At 35.3% G+C, this 14706-nt stretch overlaps 2 protein-coding genes across 3 annotated transcripts; one reads left to right on the forward strand and one right to left on the reverse strand.

Moving 5' to 3' along the window:
* The first annotated feature begins 285 nt into the window (after positions 1–285).
* On the forward strand, positions 286–3676 carry LOC106351199 (lysine--tRNA ligase, cytoplasmic). The gene is made up of 15 exons (XM_013791017.3): positions 286–506; positions 586–661; positions 734–793; positions 867–1032; positions 1105–1198; positions 1294–1379; positions 1468–1571; positions 1658–1720; positions 1876–2001; positions 2106–2485; positions 2571–2727; positions 2816–2959; positions 3032–3244; positions 3324–3378; positions 3454–3676. Exons 1-15 carry the CDS (start codon positions 406–408, stop codon positions 3483–3485), a joined length of 1857 nt encoding a protein of 618 aa, XP_013646471.1. The 5' UTR covers positions 286–405; the 3' UTR covers positions 3486–3676.
* A 2931-nt stretch (positions 3677–6607) lies between these two features.
* On the reverse strand, positions 6608–9233 carry LOC106351183 (fasciclin-like arabinogalactan protein 18). 2 transcript variants are annotated; one of them, XM_013791010.3, is made up of 3 exons: positions 7542–9233; positions 6956–7097; positions 6608–6856 (listed from the first exon to the last, which is right to left on the reverse strand). In XM_013791010.3, the coding sequence occupies exons 1-2, from the start codon at positions 8863–8865 to the stop codon at positions 7027–7029; spliced, it is 1395 nt and encodes a 464-aa protein (XP_013646464.1). In that variant the 5' UTR covers positions 8866–9233; the 3' UTR covers positions 6608–6856; positions 6956–7026. The 2 variants fall into 2 exon arrangements, with proteins under 2 accessions (XP_013646464.1, XP_013646456.1); XM_013791002.3 differs by having other exon boundaries at positions 6608–6859.
* Positions 9234–14706: the final 5473 nt, after the last annotated feature.

Genomic DNA, 14706 nt, shown 5'->3' on the forward strand with positions numbered 1-14706 from the left:
GAACTTTAACCACGTGTAATCTGAAGTGAAGTCATAAATCAAATATGATTTCACCAAATATTTTTTTCTTTTCCGAATTTTAGTGCAGCTTAACTTTCAAAGTTACCATCGACTTAAACTCAGCTCTAGCCGAACAAAAAAAAAAAGAAGAAAGAAACCGAGTTAAATCTAAAATCAAAATCGTTAATTTTGAGCGAACCGGTTCGGTTAGTGCATAAACCGATCGAGAGAAGCGAAGAAGGCCCTAATGAGTGACTCGTCACTAATGGGCTGGTGGGCCCGCATAAAAAAATAAAGAAAGAGAAGAATAAACCCTAAAGAAGAAGACTCATCTCTTACTTCTTCCTCTATCTTCACCTTCTTCGCCGTCTTCTCCTTCTCCTTAATCGACGGTTACTGATCTCTATGGAAGGTTCAGCTGATCAAACCACGCAAGCGATTTCGAAACTCTCCATGGACTCTACCACCTCCTCGACCGCTGATGGAGCTGGAGCTCCGAGCAAAAAGTAACGTCTCAGTTCTCTCCCTTGATTTTACTTTCCCGAATCTTCGTATGGAATCTGAGTATAGTGAAAATCGTCGCAGTGCTCTGAAGAAGGAACTGAAGATGAAGCAGAGAGAGGAAGAGCGGAGACGCAAGGAAGAAGAAAAGGCCAAACAAGTAATCACTCCTTTCATCTCACTCGTATCGCACGTTTGATTGTTTACGAGAGTTTTTGATTGATTGATGCAGGCTCCCAAGGCGACCTCACAGAAGGCAGTGGCTGCAGATGATGAGGATATGGATCCAACGGTATATACAATCATCTTATGCAATGCAGATAGTTATGTATGTATGTATGAATCATCAAGTGTTTCTTTTGCAGCAATACTTTGAGAACAGATTGAAATACCTTGCGGCTGAGAAGGCTAAGGGGGAGAATCCTTACCCTCACAAGTTTGCTGTGTCAATGTCTATTCCTGAGTATATTGAGAAGTATGGTGGTTTGAATAATGGTGATCATGTTGAAGACGCTCAAGTTTCTCTAGCTGGTATGTTAAGAACCGCTTAATGCATTGCCACTTAAGCTTAGTATGTTGATTTGTTGTTTAAAATTTTGATAGGGAGGATTATGAGCAAGAGATCTTCCTCTTCCAAGCTCTTCTTCTATGATCTGCACGGTGAGGACTACAAGGTCCAAGTTATGGCTGATGCAAGGTGAAATGCTTTGTTTACTTGACTCTCCTCATTGCAAACTTGTTGCTGTTGGATAGATTTACTTAGGTGTGGTGCTTTTTTTTTGGTTGTCTCAGCAAGTCAGGATTGGATGAAGCTGAGTTTTCGAAGCTCCATGCGAATACTAAGCGTGGTGATATTGTTGGTGTCACTGGGTTTCCAGGTTTGTGCAACCTCTGTTCTTTTTTATTGCTCATTCTTTTGGCTTACCCTATCATCCTTTTTCACTGGTTACATTACTCTGATTTCAGGGAAGACTAAGAGAGGAGAGTTGAGTATTTTTCCCCGATCGTTTATTCTTCTGTCTCATTGCCTCCACATGATGCCGAGGAAAGCTGAGAATGTTAACGCAAAGGTAAAGCAATTTCACTGTGGCTGCTATATTTCCCTAAGATTCATCTTCTTTTGCACTAACCTGTTTCACTTTTTTCCATTATGTAGAAACCTGAAAACTGGATTCCAGGTGAACCAAGAAATCCTGATGCATATGTTCTGAAAGATCAGGTAACATCAGTTTGCCAAAGAGATATAAAGATTGTTGTAACCTCTTGCATTATTTAATATCATTATCTATTTGTATGATCACTTCCTGTCAGTGTTTTAGACTCTGTTGTTCTATATGTGCAAGCATTTGATATTATCTTTTTTTTAACTGCCAGGAATCTCGATATCGCCAGCGTTATCTTGATCTGATGTTGAACGTGGAGGTTCGCCAGATATTCAAAACCAGAGCTAATATCATTTCCTACGTCCGCAGATTCCTTGACAATCAAAGATTCTTGGAGGTTTCTATGTTTCTATTTCTTACAAAACATATACTTCTTCTCATTCCGTCTCTGATTTCAATTTTTCTTATCCATTCGTTTGATATTCTTAAAATTTTCTGTAGGTTGAGACGCCTATGATGAACATGATTGCTGGTGGAGCAGCTGCCCGACCATTCGTGACACACCACAACGATCTAGACATGAGGCTGTACATGCGTATCGCACCCGAACTCTTTCTGAAGCAACTTATCGTCGGTGGCTTGGAGCGTGTGTACGAGATTGGAAAGCAGTTCAGAAACGAGGGTATTGACCTGACCCACAACCCGGAGTTCACCACTTGCGAGTTCTATATGGCTTTCGCTGACTACAACGACCTCATGAAAATGACTGAAGATATGCTGAGTGGCATGGTCAAAGAGTTGACAGGTGGTTACAAGATCAAGTATCATGCTAATGGGTATGATAAGGAGCCAATCGAAATCGACTTCACCCCTCCATTCAGGTTTGAGTCAAATTAATATTTTCATTGATTAAAACAAAGCACGCTTATCTATGGTAATGATATACATGATTTTTGGTTTTTGTAGGAGGATTGAGATGATTGGAGAGTTGGAGAAGGTGGCTAACCTTAATATACCAAAAGACTTGGCTAGTGAAGAAGCCAACAAGTATCTGATTGAGGCATGTGCCAAGTTCGACGTGAAGTGCCCACCTCCTCAGACAACAGCTCGTCTGCTAGATAAAGTAAGTAACATCTTTCTCTCTCACTCTTCAGTGTCTTGAGATCTAGCATAGGGAAATTAAAATGTGATATGATGTCTCTTTTTGGCAGCTTGTTGGAGAATTTCTGGAAGTGTCATGTGTGAACCCGACTTTCATCATCAACCATCCCGAGATCATGTCTCCCTTGGCAAAATGGCATAGATCAAACAATGTTCTCACCGAGAGATTCGAGCTCTTTATCAACAAACATGAAGTAAGCACTAGCTAACTATGAATTTTTGTTTTGAGTTGTTTTATACTAACATATTTATAAACTTGACCGCAGCTCTGCAACGCCTACACCGAGCTGAACGACCCTGTGGTCCAGCGTCAAAGGTTTGCTGATCAGCTCAAAGATAGGCAGTCTGGAGACGATGAGGCGATGGCTTTAGACGAGACTTTCTGCGGTGCTTTGGAATATGGATTAGCTCCTACCGGTGGTTGGGGGTTGGGTATTGACAGGCTTGCCATGCTATTCACCGACTCGCAGAACATCAAGGTCAGTCTCTTATCTCATTCTCTGTTACTGATTTGATCTTATCGACTAGACTCATGAATTGAACTTGTAAATGTATCAGGAAGTTATTCTCTTCCCGGCAATGAGGCCACAAGATGATCCAGCAGCCGCTAAAGGTACGAATATAACTGATAGTTTAGTAATAATAATCTGTGTTTGGATTGCAACTTGATGCTGTTTTTTTTTTGCAGCTTCTTTGCAAGCAGAGAACAAAGGAGAGTAGGGCACAGTTTTCATCTTTTTTTGCCTCTAAAGCCTTTAAAGTTTGTTAGTCAAATTGCTATGATGCAACAAACTCTTCTCAAATTACTTTTAATTGCGATGTATGAACGACCATATTCTCACAAACAAAACAAGTTACTAGCAAAAACCTTTGTATTGCATTTTGGAAAATCGTTTACCGTTCGTTTATAATCGTGGTTTTAAATAGTTAAAATTTTGTTTCTTTCACCCACTGTGATGCCGGAATCATATCAGTGGCTGGTGAACCGCAACCTCATCAAATTGGCAGCACAAGCTTTTTAGGAGCTAGATACAGCTTGTTGCGACAAAGATGTACTCTAAAAAAGCATTTCTCACCGACTATGAAGAGCTATGAAACTAATTTTCAAGACACTCGACTCATCATTGAATCATGCAAAATTGGATTTATTGGAAAAGCTTCATAGACCATGAAGACATGGCCCTTATACGATATCTTACATATTCAAGTCTATGGAAATTCAAACAAGAATAGCCTTCGACCAAATCAACCTGGCCTGCCATATAGTATGTCTTTTAGGAGTTCAGACAAGAAGATCCAGGTCCAGAATCTGATCCAACAAGAAGATCTATTCGATTTACTTACATGGATCAAATAGACATTACTTAAGGAAAGTCTTTTAACTCCTTCAAATTTGTTGGACCCAAACTTATTTATAGAAAATATCACCCATATCTTAGACGTCCTACTATGTGCCAGCATCCAGAACATCAGAAGACTTCTCTTGCACTCCAACATTCCATTTTCGATCCAAGGAGCATTAAACTTCAATGGTTCCTTCCTAAGCTGTTTATGCACTAGATCACCTTATTCCCTAAAACCTAAGGAAGCTTATTTATTCCCTAAAACCGTCTAAGTTCAAGAAGACTCAACCATTCTTTGTATACTGATCCAAGAAAATCATCACCAACGGCCATCTACTGATCATGATCAGTCCATTAAGTCTCGTGTCTTTATTTTGTAATTACTACCTTCCTTTTCCAGTATATGACTGTTTGGTTTGCCTATGGTCGAGCCTTTTATACCTAAGCTGACTTCATTTGCAACATTCAGAAAAGAGCGAGTTATCCGGTTCACAAAACCGAGAATTTGTGTTATGTTTTCTTTAGTTCTTCTTGAGTGATTCATCAAATGCTAAAGAGGCCACAACTAGAGTGTTTATGAATAACTCAAACCATATATTCGTCCATATTGACTGAGCTACTCGATCTTTATCCAACCTCTTGACCTTCTCAAAGAATGTCGTACGGCCAATTGAGATTGTCTCATCCATCGACCATTTCCGCTTTACCTATTTTTGTATCATTTTTATTATTTTAGTCCTCATCTTATGAAGCCTCATTTTTTTCTTGGCAATGGTCGTCCATGGATAGGTCTCGACAATCGGCTATCTAGCACCTCGACAACTCGTGAGCCTAGTTCCCGACCAGCCAAGACCCACCTCCCGTTCCTGTATCACACTATTTTTATAATAACATGAGCTAATCAGTCTGAAAATACAGAATCGAGTAGAGGGGCATGTCGTTTCTTCAAGTGTTACTGTGGGCTCTTTTTCTTTGTCATCATTCAACATTTTATTATCAAATGACAACTGCGGTGTGTTTTTAGTTAGAAAGGAAAATATAATAATACATAAAATCAAATAGAAGAAAAATTATTGTCTGCTCCATGATTGTTATCATATATAAGTGCGCATTGTTTTTTTCTTAAGATAATTTGTATAAGGTTGCACAAATATTATTGGTGATATTTATCAAAAAAAAATATTATTGGCCATTCTAACTAAAAACAAAACTTGTTTCGGCCGCATTGAAAATATGTCTAAACTATTTCTAATATATGAGTGTTTTAAAAATGTTAACACAATAATAAATACATAGTTTGATGGACGTTTTTTTGACATGTATAAATAATTTGATGCTTGATTTAACTATTTAAAATCAAAAATAATAACTTAATTTGTGACTGAGTTTAAAATAAATTTTTTTGCTTTTACTTTAAACCAGTTTAAGTTTAATCCGTGAAACACTATAGCTTCAGTTGGTCACCACTAGAAGAATAAAAAAATAAACAAAAAAAAATTCATTTGAAGAATTGAAAAAATATAAAAAATATAAATTTTTGTTCAATTTGTTCTTTATCAAAATTGCATAGGAAATTTTTTTCTTATAAATTCATTCCTCCATTGGAAATTTAGAAGAAAAAAATGGGATCTACCTTTCAATAATTTCACTAAAATTTAAACATAACTTGTATAAATTTTGAGGAACAAAAAATTCACCATAATCTTTTTTTTCAGCATGTTCACCAATTAGAATTATATAATGTCAATTTTTGGATTAATAAAACATAAAATAATAAGTATTCGTAAGATGATTATGCCCGCATGTACGGGTAAAACACCTAGTTGAAAATATAATCAAAATCTAAATATTAATATATTCACACCATATAATTATAACATCGTTCAACTTTCTTTTGTTCCGTCGATCCCCATTTATTGTGTTTGTTTACATAAGCCACATTTATATTGCTTGATCCACATCATTTTTTATCAAACATTCAGACCTTAAGCCTATGATTTTATATCATGTCATTGTTGAAGTGGTTGAAATGGTATACTATTGATAACCTTGTTTAGAGAGTTACAGCTATTTAATACTAAGATTGAAGGGAAACAAAAAGTCATGGATTGAGAAACAAAATGTATTTAGATGAATGATGATCACATAGAAAAAGTCAGACAGCTTTAGCTTCTATTGTAATTGGGTCTCAAATCAATATCATATCTCACGAGACAGCCATAAGCCAACTCATCTCCTCTCTCCAACACATGTTTTACTATCTCTCCAACCAAATACCTTTCATATTTATTTTGTTTATGACTAAAAAGTCATACCTTTCACTTATTAATATAATGATAAATACTATTATAAAATTCTTAAAAAAATAAATTTATGCATATTTGTTACTACATTTTTCGTTGGCACACCACCATTCCTATATATGATGATGGTAATGATTTCATTTAAATGGAGATTTACCCACTAACAAATAATCCACGAATACGACACGAAGTAAAAGATAAGAAGAGATAACGCTGTGGGTGGGTTCTCACGTCTTTTTCTTTTGTTTCCCACTTTATAATTCACTTTTTTCATACACCAAATCAATTAAAAAATTGAGTTTCTAATTACAATTTTTATAACCCAAAAATCAATCAAACCGCCCAAAAATAATTTCTTTTTATATAGAAAACCCAAGTAATCCTCTTTCATGTTCCACTCTCTTTCTTCTTTTCTCTTCCAAATCTTCATTCTTCTCGTAAAAACCTGCTAAAAACATAACAAATATGTATACACTTATTAGTATTGATCATTCTGAGATTATTATTTAATATTGAGCGATAGACAGTAACCTGGAATCCTAACCTTTTGTACGTGTTTACAGATAACACTTCAGAGATTTGGCTTTAATAATCTCTTAGGGTTTGTGAATACATTCAGCATTTGCTTATATATGAGTCTTTGCCAATTGCTCCAAGCATTCTACATGCTACTTCCAGCAACTTCCCTGTTGATTTATGAAATAATGAACTTTAATTATTAGGTCATGATCAAAATCAATTAATGCCAGTCACAATCTCCTGTCACTTAATTAAAAGCTATTTCAGGAAATTAGACTTTAGAAAAAGCTAAAAGCCAATAATTTAACCAAATATTATAGTGAAATTTTGTAAACGTGAGAAGATGCTTTAGGTAATGTTGAAGAAGCTTCTAATGATTCCTATATCCTCACAAATATTTACCTTTTAGAACATGATTAAAACCTTGAGTAATTAAGGCGTTAATCATGTACTAAAAATTATGATTCACAGATAACTTTGATCACAAGTAACTACAAACTCCTATCCTCAAAAACGATCCATAATCATGTCACTTATCATATGAAACCTAATTAGTCACAACGCTAATGATTCAACCATAGACACACAAACACATATTCAATCAAACGTACCTCTTCTTGTCTGAACAACTTTCTTAACCGAACCACTCGGTTTCTTAACCGTCTCCTCTTCCTCCTCAGGGAACAAAACACCATCAATCCCCTGAACCGAAATCCGACCGTCCGTATAAATATCCGGATCAAACAAGTAAGCAGACCGGTCACCCGAACCGAACTTAACCGAACCATCAGCTTCCTTCGCCGCAACTTTATGAGGAAAACGCAGCGTTTCATACTTCACCTTCCCAAACCTCCTAACCGAATTATACATACTCTCCTCCGTCTGATACTCCGGTATAATGTGGTAATACATTATCTGCTCCGGAGCTCCGGGCTCGCTCAACTGATCCGTCGTCAGCTTCGCCATAGCCTCGTCGTTGGGAGCTAACACGGTGAGGACGTAGCCTTCCGACACCAACCGTCCCATCTCCGTCGCGAGCGACGTCAGGTTCACGAGAATATCCGCCATCTCGTTGTATCCGCCGTAGTGCAGCAACGTGTGGATGAAATCTTTGACCTGAGCCTCGCCGTTGAAATGGTGACGCGGACCTCCGGGTCCCGGCGCCGGCGCCGGAGCTAGCGACGGACCTGGAGCCATGGCGGATTGGATCGGGAGAACCGGAGGGGCTCCGGCGGGGACCGCGGCGGCGGCGGCGGCGGATTTCTTGAGACGGTTTGTTCTCGGGTCGATTTCCGGAGCTCCTTCGGGTAAGACGGCGGAGATTGATCGGAGGTTTCTCCGCCGGTTGAAATCTTCTTGGACGGAGCGAGGGATTAAAAGCCGTTCGATCCCGTGGATCAACCCGTCGGGTCGGGTCAAATCATCGGGTCGGGTTATCACGGCGGAGTTCACTACTAGTCTATTCACGTTGCCTTTGGTTTTGCTCAAATGCAGCACTTGGCCGTGTCCCAACGTGACGTGTTTGACACGTTTCGAACTCTCTTCGGGCCATTGGGTTGACCCGACCCGAGTGGGGATAATGTGGGACAAGAGCAGCGTCTGGAGGGATTTGAGGTTACCCGGTTGGAGCAAGAACCGTTTGAAACCCGGGTCAAGGTCACGCTCTAAGGCTTCGTTGCGAGGGGCGAAAATTGTAATATTGTGACGACCGACGGCGTCTTCGAGTGTTTGGAGGAGGAGAGCTTTCTCGACGAGCTCCGCGAGCTCGGTGTAGCGAGAGTCGAGGAGAGCTACGAGGACTGAGTTTGAGTTTATTTGACCGGACCCGGTTATGTTGTGGTGACCCGGTTCGAGAGTCTGTGGCAAAGCCGATGCAGTGAGAATGAATAAGAAGAAGAAAGATACGGCGGAGCAACCATAGATGCAGCGATCCATGGTGCTCAGATTGGGAGTAAAGAAAAATGCCTTTTCTTGGAGAATATGCTTCGTTTATTCTGATACTTGAAACGTCGGCGACCGATAGTGGGTGTGGGAGACGGGTAAGAAGAAGGAAGATAGAGAGAGATATGTGTGAGTTTGGCTGGTCTCTGGTCTATGTTTGTGTATCAAAACAAGTTTGGGTTTTCGGACAGGCTGGTGGTGGGAACCACACGGTGTCTGAAAATTTTAATTATTTTAGCTGACTTTGGCTTTATTTAGGTCTCGAATCGGCTCAGCTCGGCTTCCATTACGTTTCAATGAACCTTTTGTATTATTTTCCGGCTAAATCTTTTGTATAATCATTGAATAAACACCACTTTTGTCTTTATTAAACTAGTATTAATAAACAAAAACAGTACTTCCTTTGTTTCATTTTTCTTGTTTCAGAAAGAATGTCATTCTATAATTTCAATGCAATTTATAAACTTTTTCAGCTCAAAATTAATTGCAAAATGCATTGATTTTATAAATAAATTGATTTATCTAAAATACTATTGATTAGATATGTGATTAATATTGGTTAGATATGTGATATTAATGAAAACATAAATGCATTTTAATAAACTCTTTAATATGTGTGAAGAGTGTATAAGTGATACTCTTTGTGAAAGGGAAGATGTATTATTTCAGAACAAACATAGTATGCTTGTATTAAACATAGTATGCTTGTATTATAAAAGTTCACATAATAATCTACTTAAGAAATTGAATAACTACTATTAATTTTCATCCTTAATCAAATGCTTATGCATAGCAAATGAATGGTCACTAATTCATTATATAATAAAACATCAAAGAATTTAGCAGTCAGTATTAAATGGTTGCAACTGTATTTGCAAGTCATAGAGTTATGGATCTAGTCATGTACGTAAGAATACATTGGCAAATTGAATAAAGCAAATGTAAAGTCTACGATTTAAAAGTCATCTATACTATACTAAAAGGGGGATATAAGCCATGGAGAGGGTGTCCACATAGGATAGAAAAATCAACCAATCAGAGAACCCGAAATTGTCATGTCATCTCATTTATTTTTCGTAAAAAATAAAAAAAACAATGCGAAGGTGAGAATCGAACCCGGGTTGGTATGATATATATATAGGACAGTTACCACTAAGCCATTGACACTTTCTTGGACACATATAAAGAACCACTAAGTATATAATCACAAACTTTTATGTACATTTACAATAATATGAATTCAACTTTCAAGACTCCGATACTTTGTTTTGTAAAAAAAAAAAAAGTAAGTGGCTAAGTTAATATATTCTTAGAAAGTATGAGAACGTTGACAAATATGAAAAAGCATAGATTTTTGTTTTCGTGACAAAGTTAAGAATTTTGTAAAAGTAAGTTTAACATATAAATTTTCGTGACAAATATGAAAAAGCATAGATTTTTGTAAAATTTTGACAAAACAACTCAAAACATATTTCTCTAATGTCTTAATAAAATATTATTTAAGGGTGTAATAATTAAATATATTAATTCAATAAATTTTGTAATTTATAGACAAAACAATAACACAACAAATTTTGAAACATTTGTTTAACCTATCGATTTTTTTTCATGAGAATCCAACTAAACAAGATAAAAAAAAAATTAGATTTACAAATATTTAATTACCATTTTATTCAATTTTGATTAATTTCAAATTGTCATAATGTATCTTTTTGAAGTTACAAATATGAAAAAGCATAGATTTTTGTACAATTTGACAAAACAACTCAAAACATATTTTTCTAATGTCTTAATAAAATATTATTTAAGGATGCAATAATTAAATATATTAATTCAATAAATTTTATAATTTATAGACAAAACAATACCACAACAAATTTTGAAACATTTGTTTAACCAATCGATTTTTTTTTTCATGAGAATCCAACTAAACAATTAGATTTACAAATATTTAATTACCATTTTATTCAATTTTGATTCATTTCAAATTGTAATAATGTATTTTTTTGAAGTTACAAAAAAATAATGTTCTTTCTTTATTACACTAGCATTGTATATAGATTCTATATACACAAAATAAATATAATATAACAACATAAGTTTGCTTTCCCCGATTCATATGAAAACTTTTTAAGTTATCCACCAAAGCAAATTAATTAAATCAATGAAATTGTTAAAATACAGCAAATTAATATATAATTTTATTTTAAATTAAATTATTTAAAAAGTGTATTTTCGTTAAAACAAAATAATAAATAAGTAAAACTGATTTGATGGTAATTTTTATGATATATATATACATATATATATATCAATTCTGTGAAAGAAATAGAAGCTTAATATGGAAAAAAATCTTAAATACAAAAACCTCTAAAAATTAACAAAAAAAACTAATAAATTAAACTATGATATCACTTAAAAGCTTCTTAGACCATATTAATAAAATATTTAAGCGATAATTAGACAAATTTGATTTTTTTTCAGCAAAAAATTTATTATTAATTAGCATCAGTTATTTCAAGATGTTTAAGAAATGGTGGACAAAAAAATAAGATGGACATTAATGATATATGAACTATGAATAGTACTTTGTGAAGCAGACTTAGATAACATATCTGCACATCCATTTCCAGTTCTTTTTGATGCTTAAATTCAATTTATTCAGAGTAGTTATTCCACAAATAGATCGTATGAGATATTGTTTTGATATGTAGATTTGTTTTTTCAATGTTAAGAAGATTGATAACTGTAAAAATGTCTCTTTCGAATATGATATGTCTATAACTGAGTCCCCAACATGAGACAAGTTTGTTTAAAAAATAAATAATTTTATTTTTCTTATATTATATAATCAATATATATTATTTACTGATAATAAAAATATAGTTATTCATCTATCACAAATATCTATGCAAATATGTGAATCAAGTACAACAATCAAACAACATAATGATTTCCACAAAGAAAATTTGAAAAATATATTTATGTTATGAAGTCATATTTTATATTCTTTAAATAATGTAATACAATATTATACATTATTTTTTAGAATTGAGAAATACATATATCAGTTAGACAAATTAAGCGATAATTAGACAAATTTGATTTTTATTTTGTGAGTAAAAAGTTTATTATTAATTAGCATTACTTATTTCAAGATGTTTAAGAAATGATAGACAAAAAAATAGGATGGACATAAATGATATATGAACTATAAATAGTTTTTTGTAAAGCTGACTTAGATAACACATATGCACATCCATTTCCAGTCCTTTTTGATGCATAAATTCAATTTCTTCAGAGCAGTTATTCCACAAAGAGATCGTATGAGATATTGTTTTGATATTCAGATTTGTTTCTTGATTGTTAAGAAGATTGATAAGTGTAAAAATGTTTCATTCGAATATGATATGTCTATAACCGAGTCCCCAACATGAGACAAGTTTGTTAAAAAGTAAATAATTCCATTTTTCTTATATTATATAATAAATATATATTATTTACTGATAATAAAAATATAGTTATTCATCTATCACAAATATCTATGCAAATATGTGAATTAAGTACAACAATCAAACAACATAATGATTTTCACAAAGAAAATATAAAAAATATATTTATATTATGTGGTCTTATTTTATATTCTTTAAATAATATAATACAATATTATACATTATTTTTTAGAATTGAGAAATACATATAATATCTTATCCGCGCGTAGCGCGGTTAAAAAATCTAGTACTAGTAAAATAGAGTAATTATGCCTTGAGCTAAACAACTAGAGAACTACTACACATGTTGCAAACATTATATTTTATTGATTATTTTAAATAGTAAAACGTATAATCTGGTGGAGAGTGAAAGTGATGGTCTTTGAATTTTTCCTTAGGTCATGAATCTTTATTACAATAAGACAATCGGTGAACTCATTAAAGATGATAATAATATAGAGTTAGTAAGTCGTCTTCTATAAGTTAATGATAGTTAAATTGAAAGTAAGATTAAGAAATCCAACCAAACATTAGAAAAAAAAGACATGTGAAGCTAAGAAGAAGCCGAGGAAAATGGAAACACACGTGGCTTGAGTTGGAGCTGTCGGTGTATGAACTAAAACAACCAACATGAGAAAAGAAATGAAAAAGCTTCTCTCTCTTTTTCTCGTTCTCTCTCTCGTATCTTTCACGAGGAAGATAATGAGATGAAGCTCCGATTCCCGTCGCCGATTTTCTTTCGGTGACTCTATCTCCGGTATACTGCGATCTCTTTGACGGAGTATAGCCGGCTTTTGCTTCCGGTGGCTCGCGCTCCCTTCGACGGAGCTATCCGGCTTTTGTCTCCGCGTCGCGTTTCTTCTCGAAAGCGGCGGCGGCTTCTCTCCGGGGTTCGTCTCCGGTTGCGTTGATCTATGCTTTCCGTTCTTCTGGGTTCAATCGCCTCTCTTTCCTTAGCCTCGATTTGATCGCTTCCTCTCCTCGTCGTTGGCGCGAGTTGTTTCATCTTCGGGCTTCTTTTAATCTTTAAAGATGACCGTTTTTCTCGGCAGGAAGATCGTTGGTGTTGGGTTTGATTGTAGGCGCTTCTTCTTTCTGAAATCGTAGATCCGGTGTGTGACTTGATTTACCGTGAAGATGGTTCCTTCGTGAACTGTTCTTCATCGGCTTGGCTCTGCTTGACGGCGGAGTTCCGTCGAGTCTCTCCCCAAATCGCCGGTGGAAGGTGGTCTGCTCTCTCCTTGACGTGTGTCTCAGAACGCCGGGCGTTCGTCCACGTGGTGGGACGCGTAGAAGCCTTCCTCAACGGGTTTCCTTTTCTTTGGGCTTGAGGCCCAAGTTGTTGTTATGTTTGGGTCCGTCTGTTGGACCTTTGTTTGTGGGTTTATGTTGGGCTTGGTTCAGTTGGGCCAAGACCCGTTAATAAAAATACTAGATGTCAAAAAAAAAAAAAAAAAAAAAAAAACTAAAACAACCATCATTTATTTTATATTTATTACACCTTTTTGGTTGATACGTCAAAGTTCGTGAATCGTGTAATGTCCCACCTCAGTTCTACTTACCTGTTTTCACCACGCGCTTCAACCAGGAGCGTGCATTCTCGCGTTTCGAATCAGTGGTTTCAAACGAATTTCGTTATTCCCGCGCTTATAGAAAAGATAGGCTTTTAAGGCCCAATTGAGTAAAATGATATACTATTGAAATTTAGATTATATACCTGTCCCGAGTTATTGCATTGGTTCTCGGCTATATAATTGGGCCTAACTCATTGCTTTCTGTTTTCTTTTTATCTCATTGGATGATATATTCTTACCACTTATGTAGCGTTTTGTTTCTGGAAAATTTATCATCACTAAAAGTTCAATGATGATATGAACAAGACTAGAGTTTTATCTTATATAATATCTTACATAAATAATATCATTTTGTTCAGTGATCACCATGTCAGTATGTATTCTATATTTAGTTTCAGCTCATCCCTAAAACGAATCTCAAATGTACCTAAGCCCACATATATGATCCAAACAAAAATCATTGGTCATAGTTAGTCTTCCAGACGGTTTTGTTGTTCAGTATATGTTCCATATGTTTTGTTACTATTCTGGATTCAGAAGAGCCAGTTACTTGAACTTTTAAAACATCTGAAAATAAAAATTACATGAGATTTACCAGATAATAATGGGGTAGAGAGGGGGGGAAGACAGTACATATCAAAGCTGAATTAGTGGATTCTAGTATGTAGTAAAGGACAATTGAAACACAAACATAGCAGAGATAATGAGAGATGCAGAAGAAGATAGTCGTGATAGCAACACCTGAATTTAATGCCAAACACTTATGAGTT

The sequence above is a fragment of the Brassica napus genome, chromosome A1 (assembly GCF_020379485.1).
Source record: "Brassica napus cultivar Da-Ae chromosome A1, Da-Ae, whole genome shotgun sequence".
Taxonomy (NCBI): Eukaryota; Viridiplantae; Streptophyta; class Magnoliopsida; order Brassicales; family Brassicaceae; genus Brassica; species Brassica napus.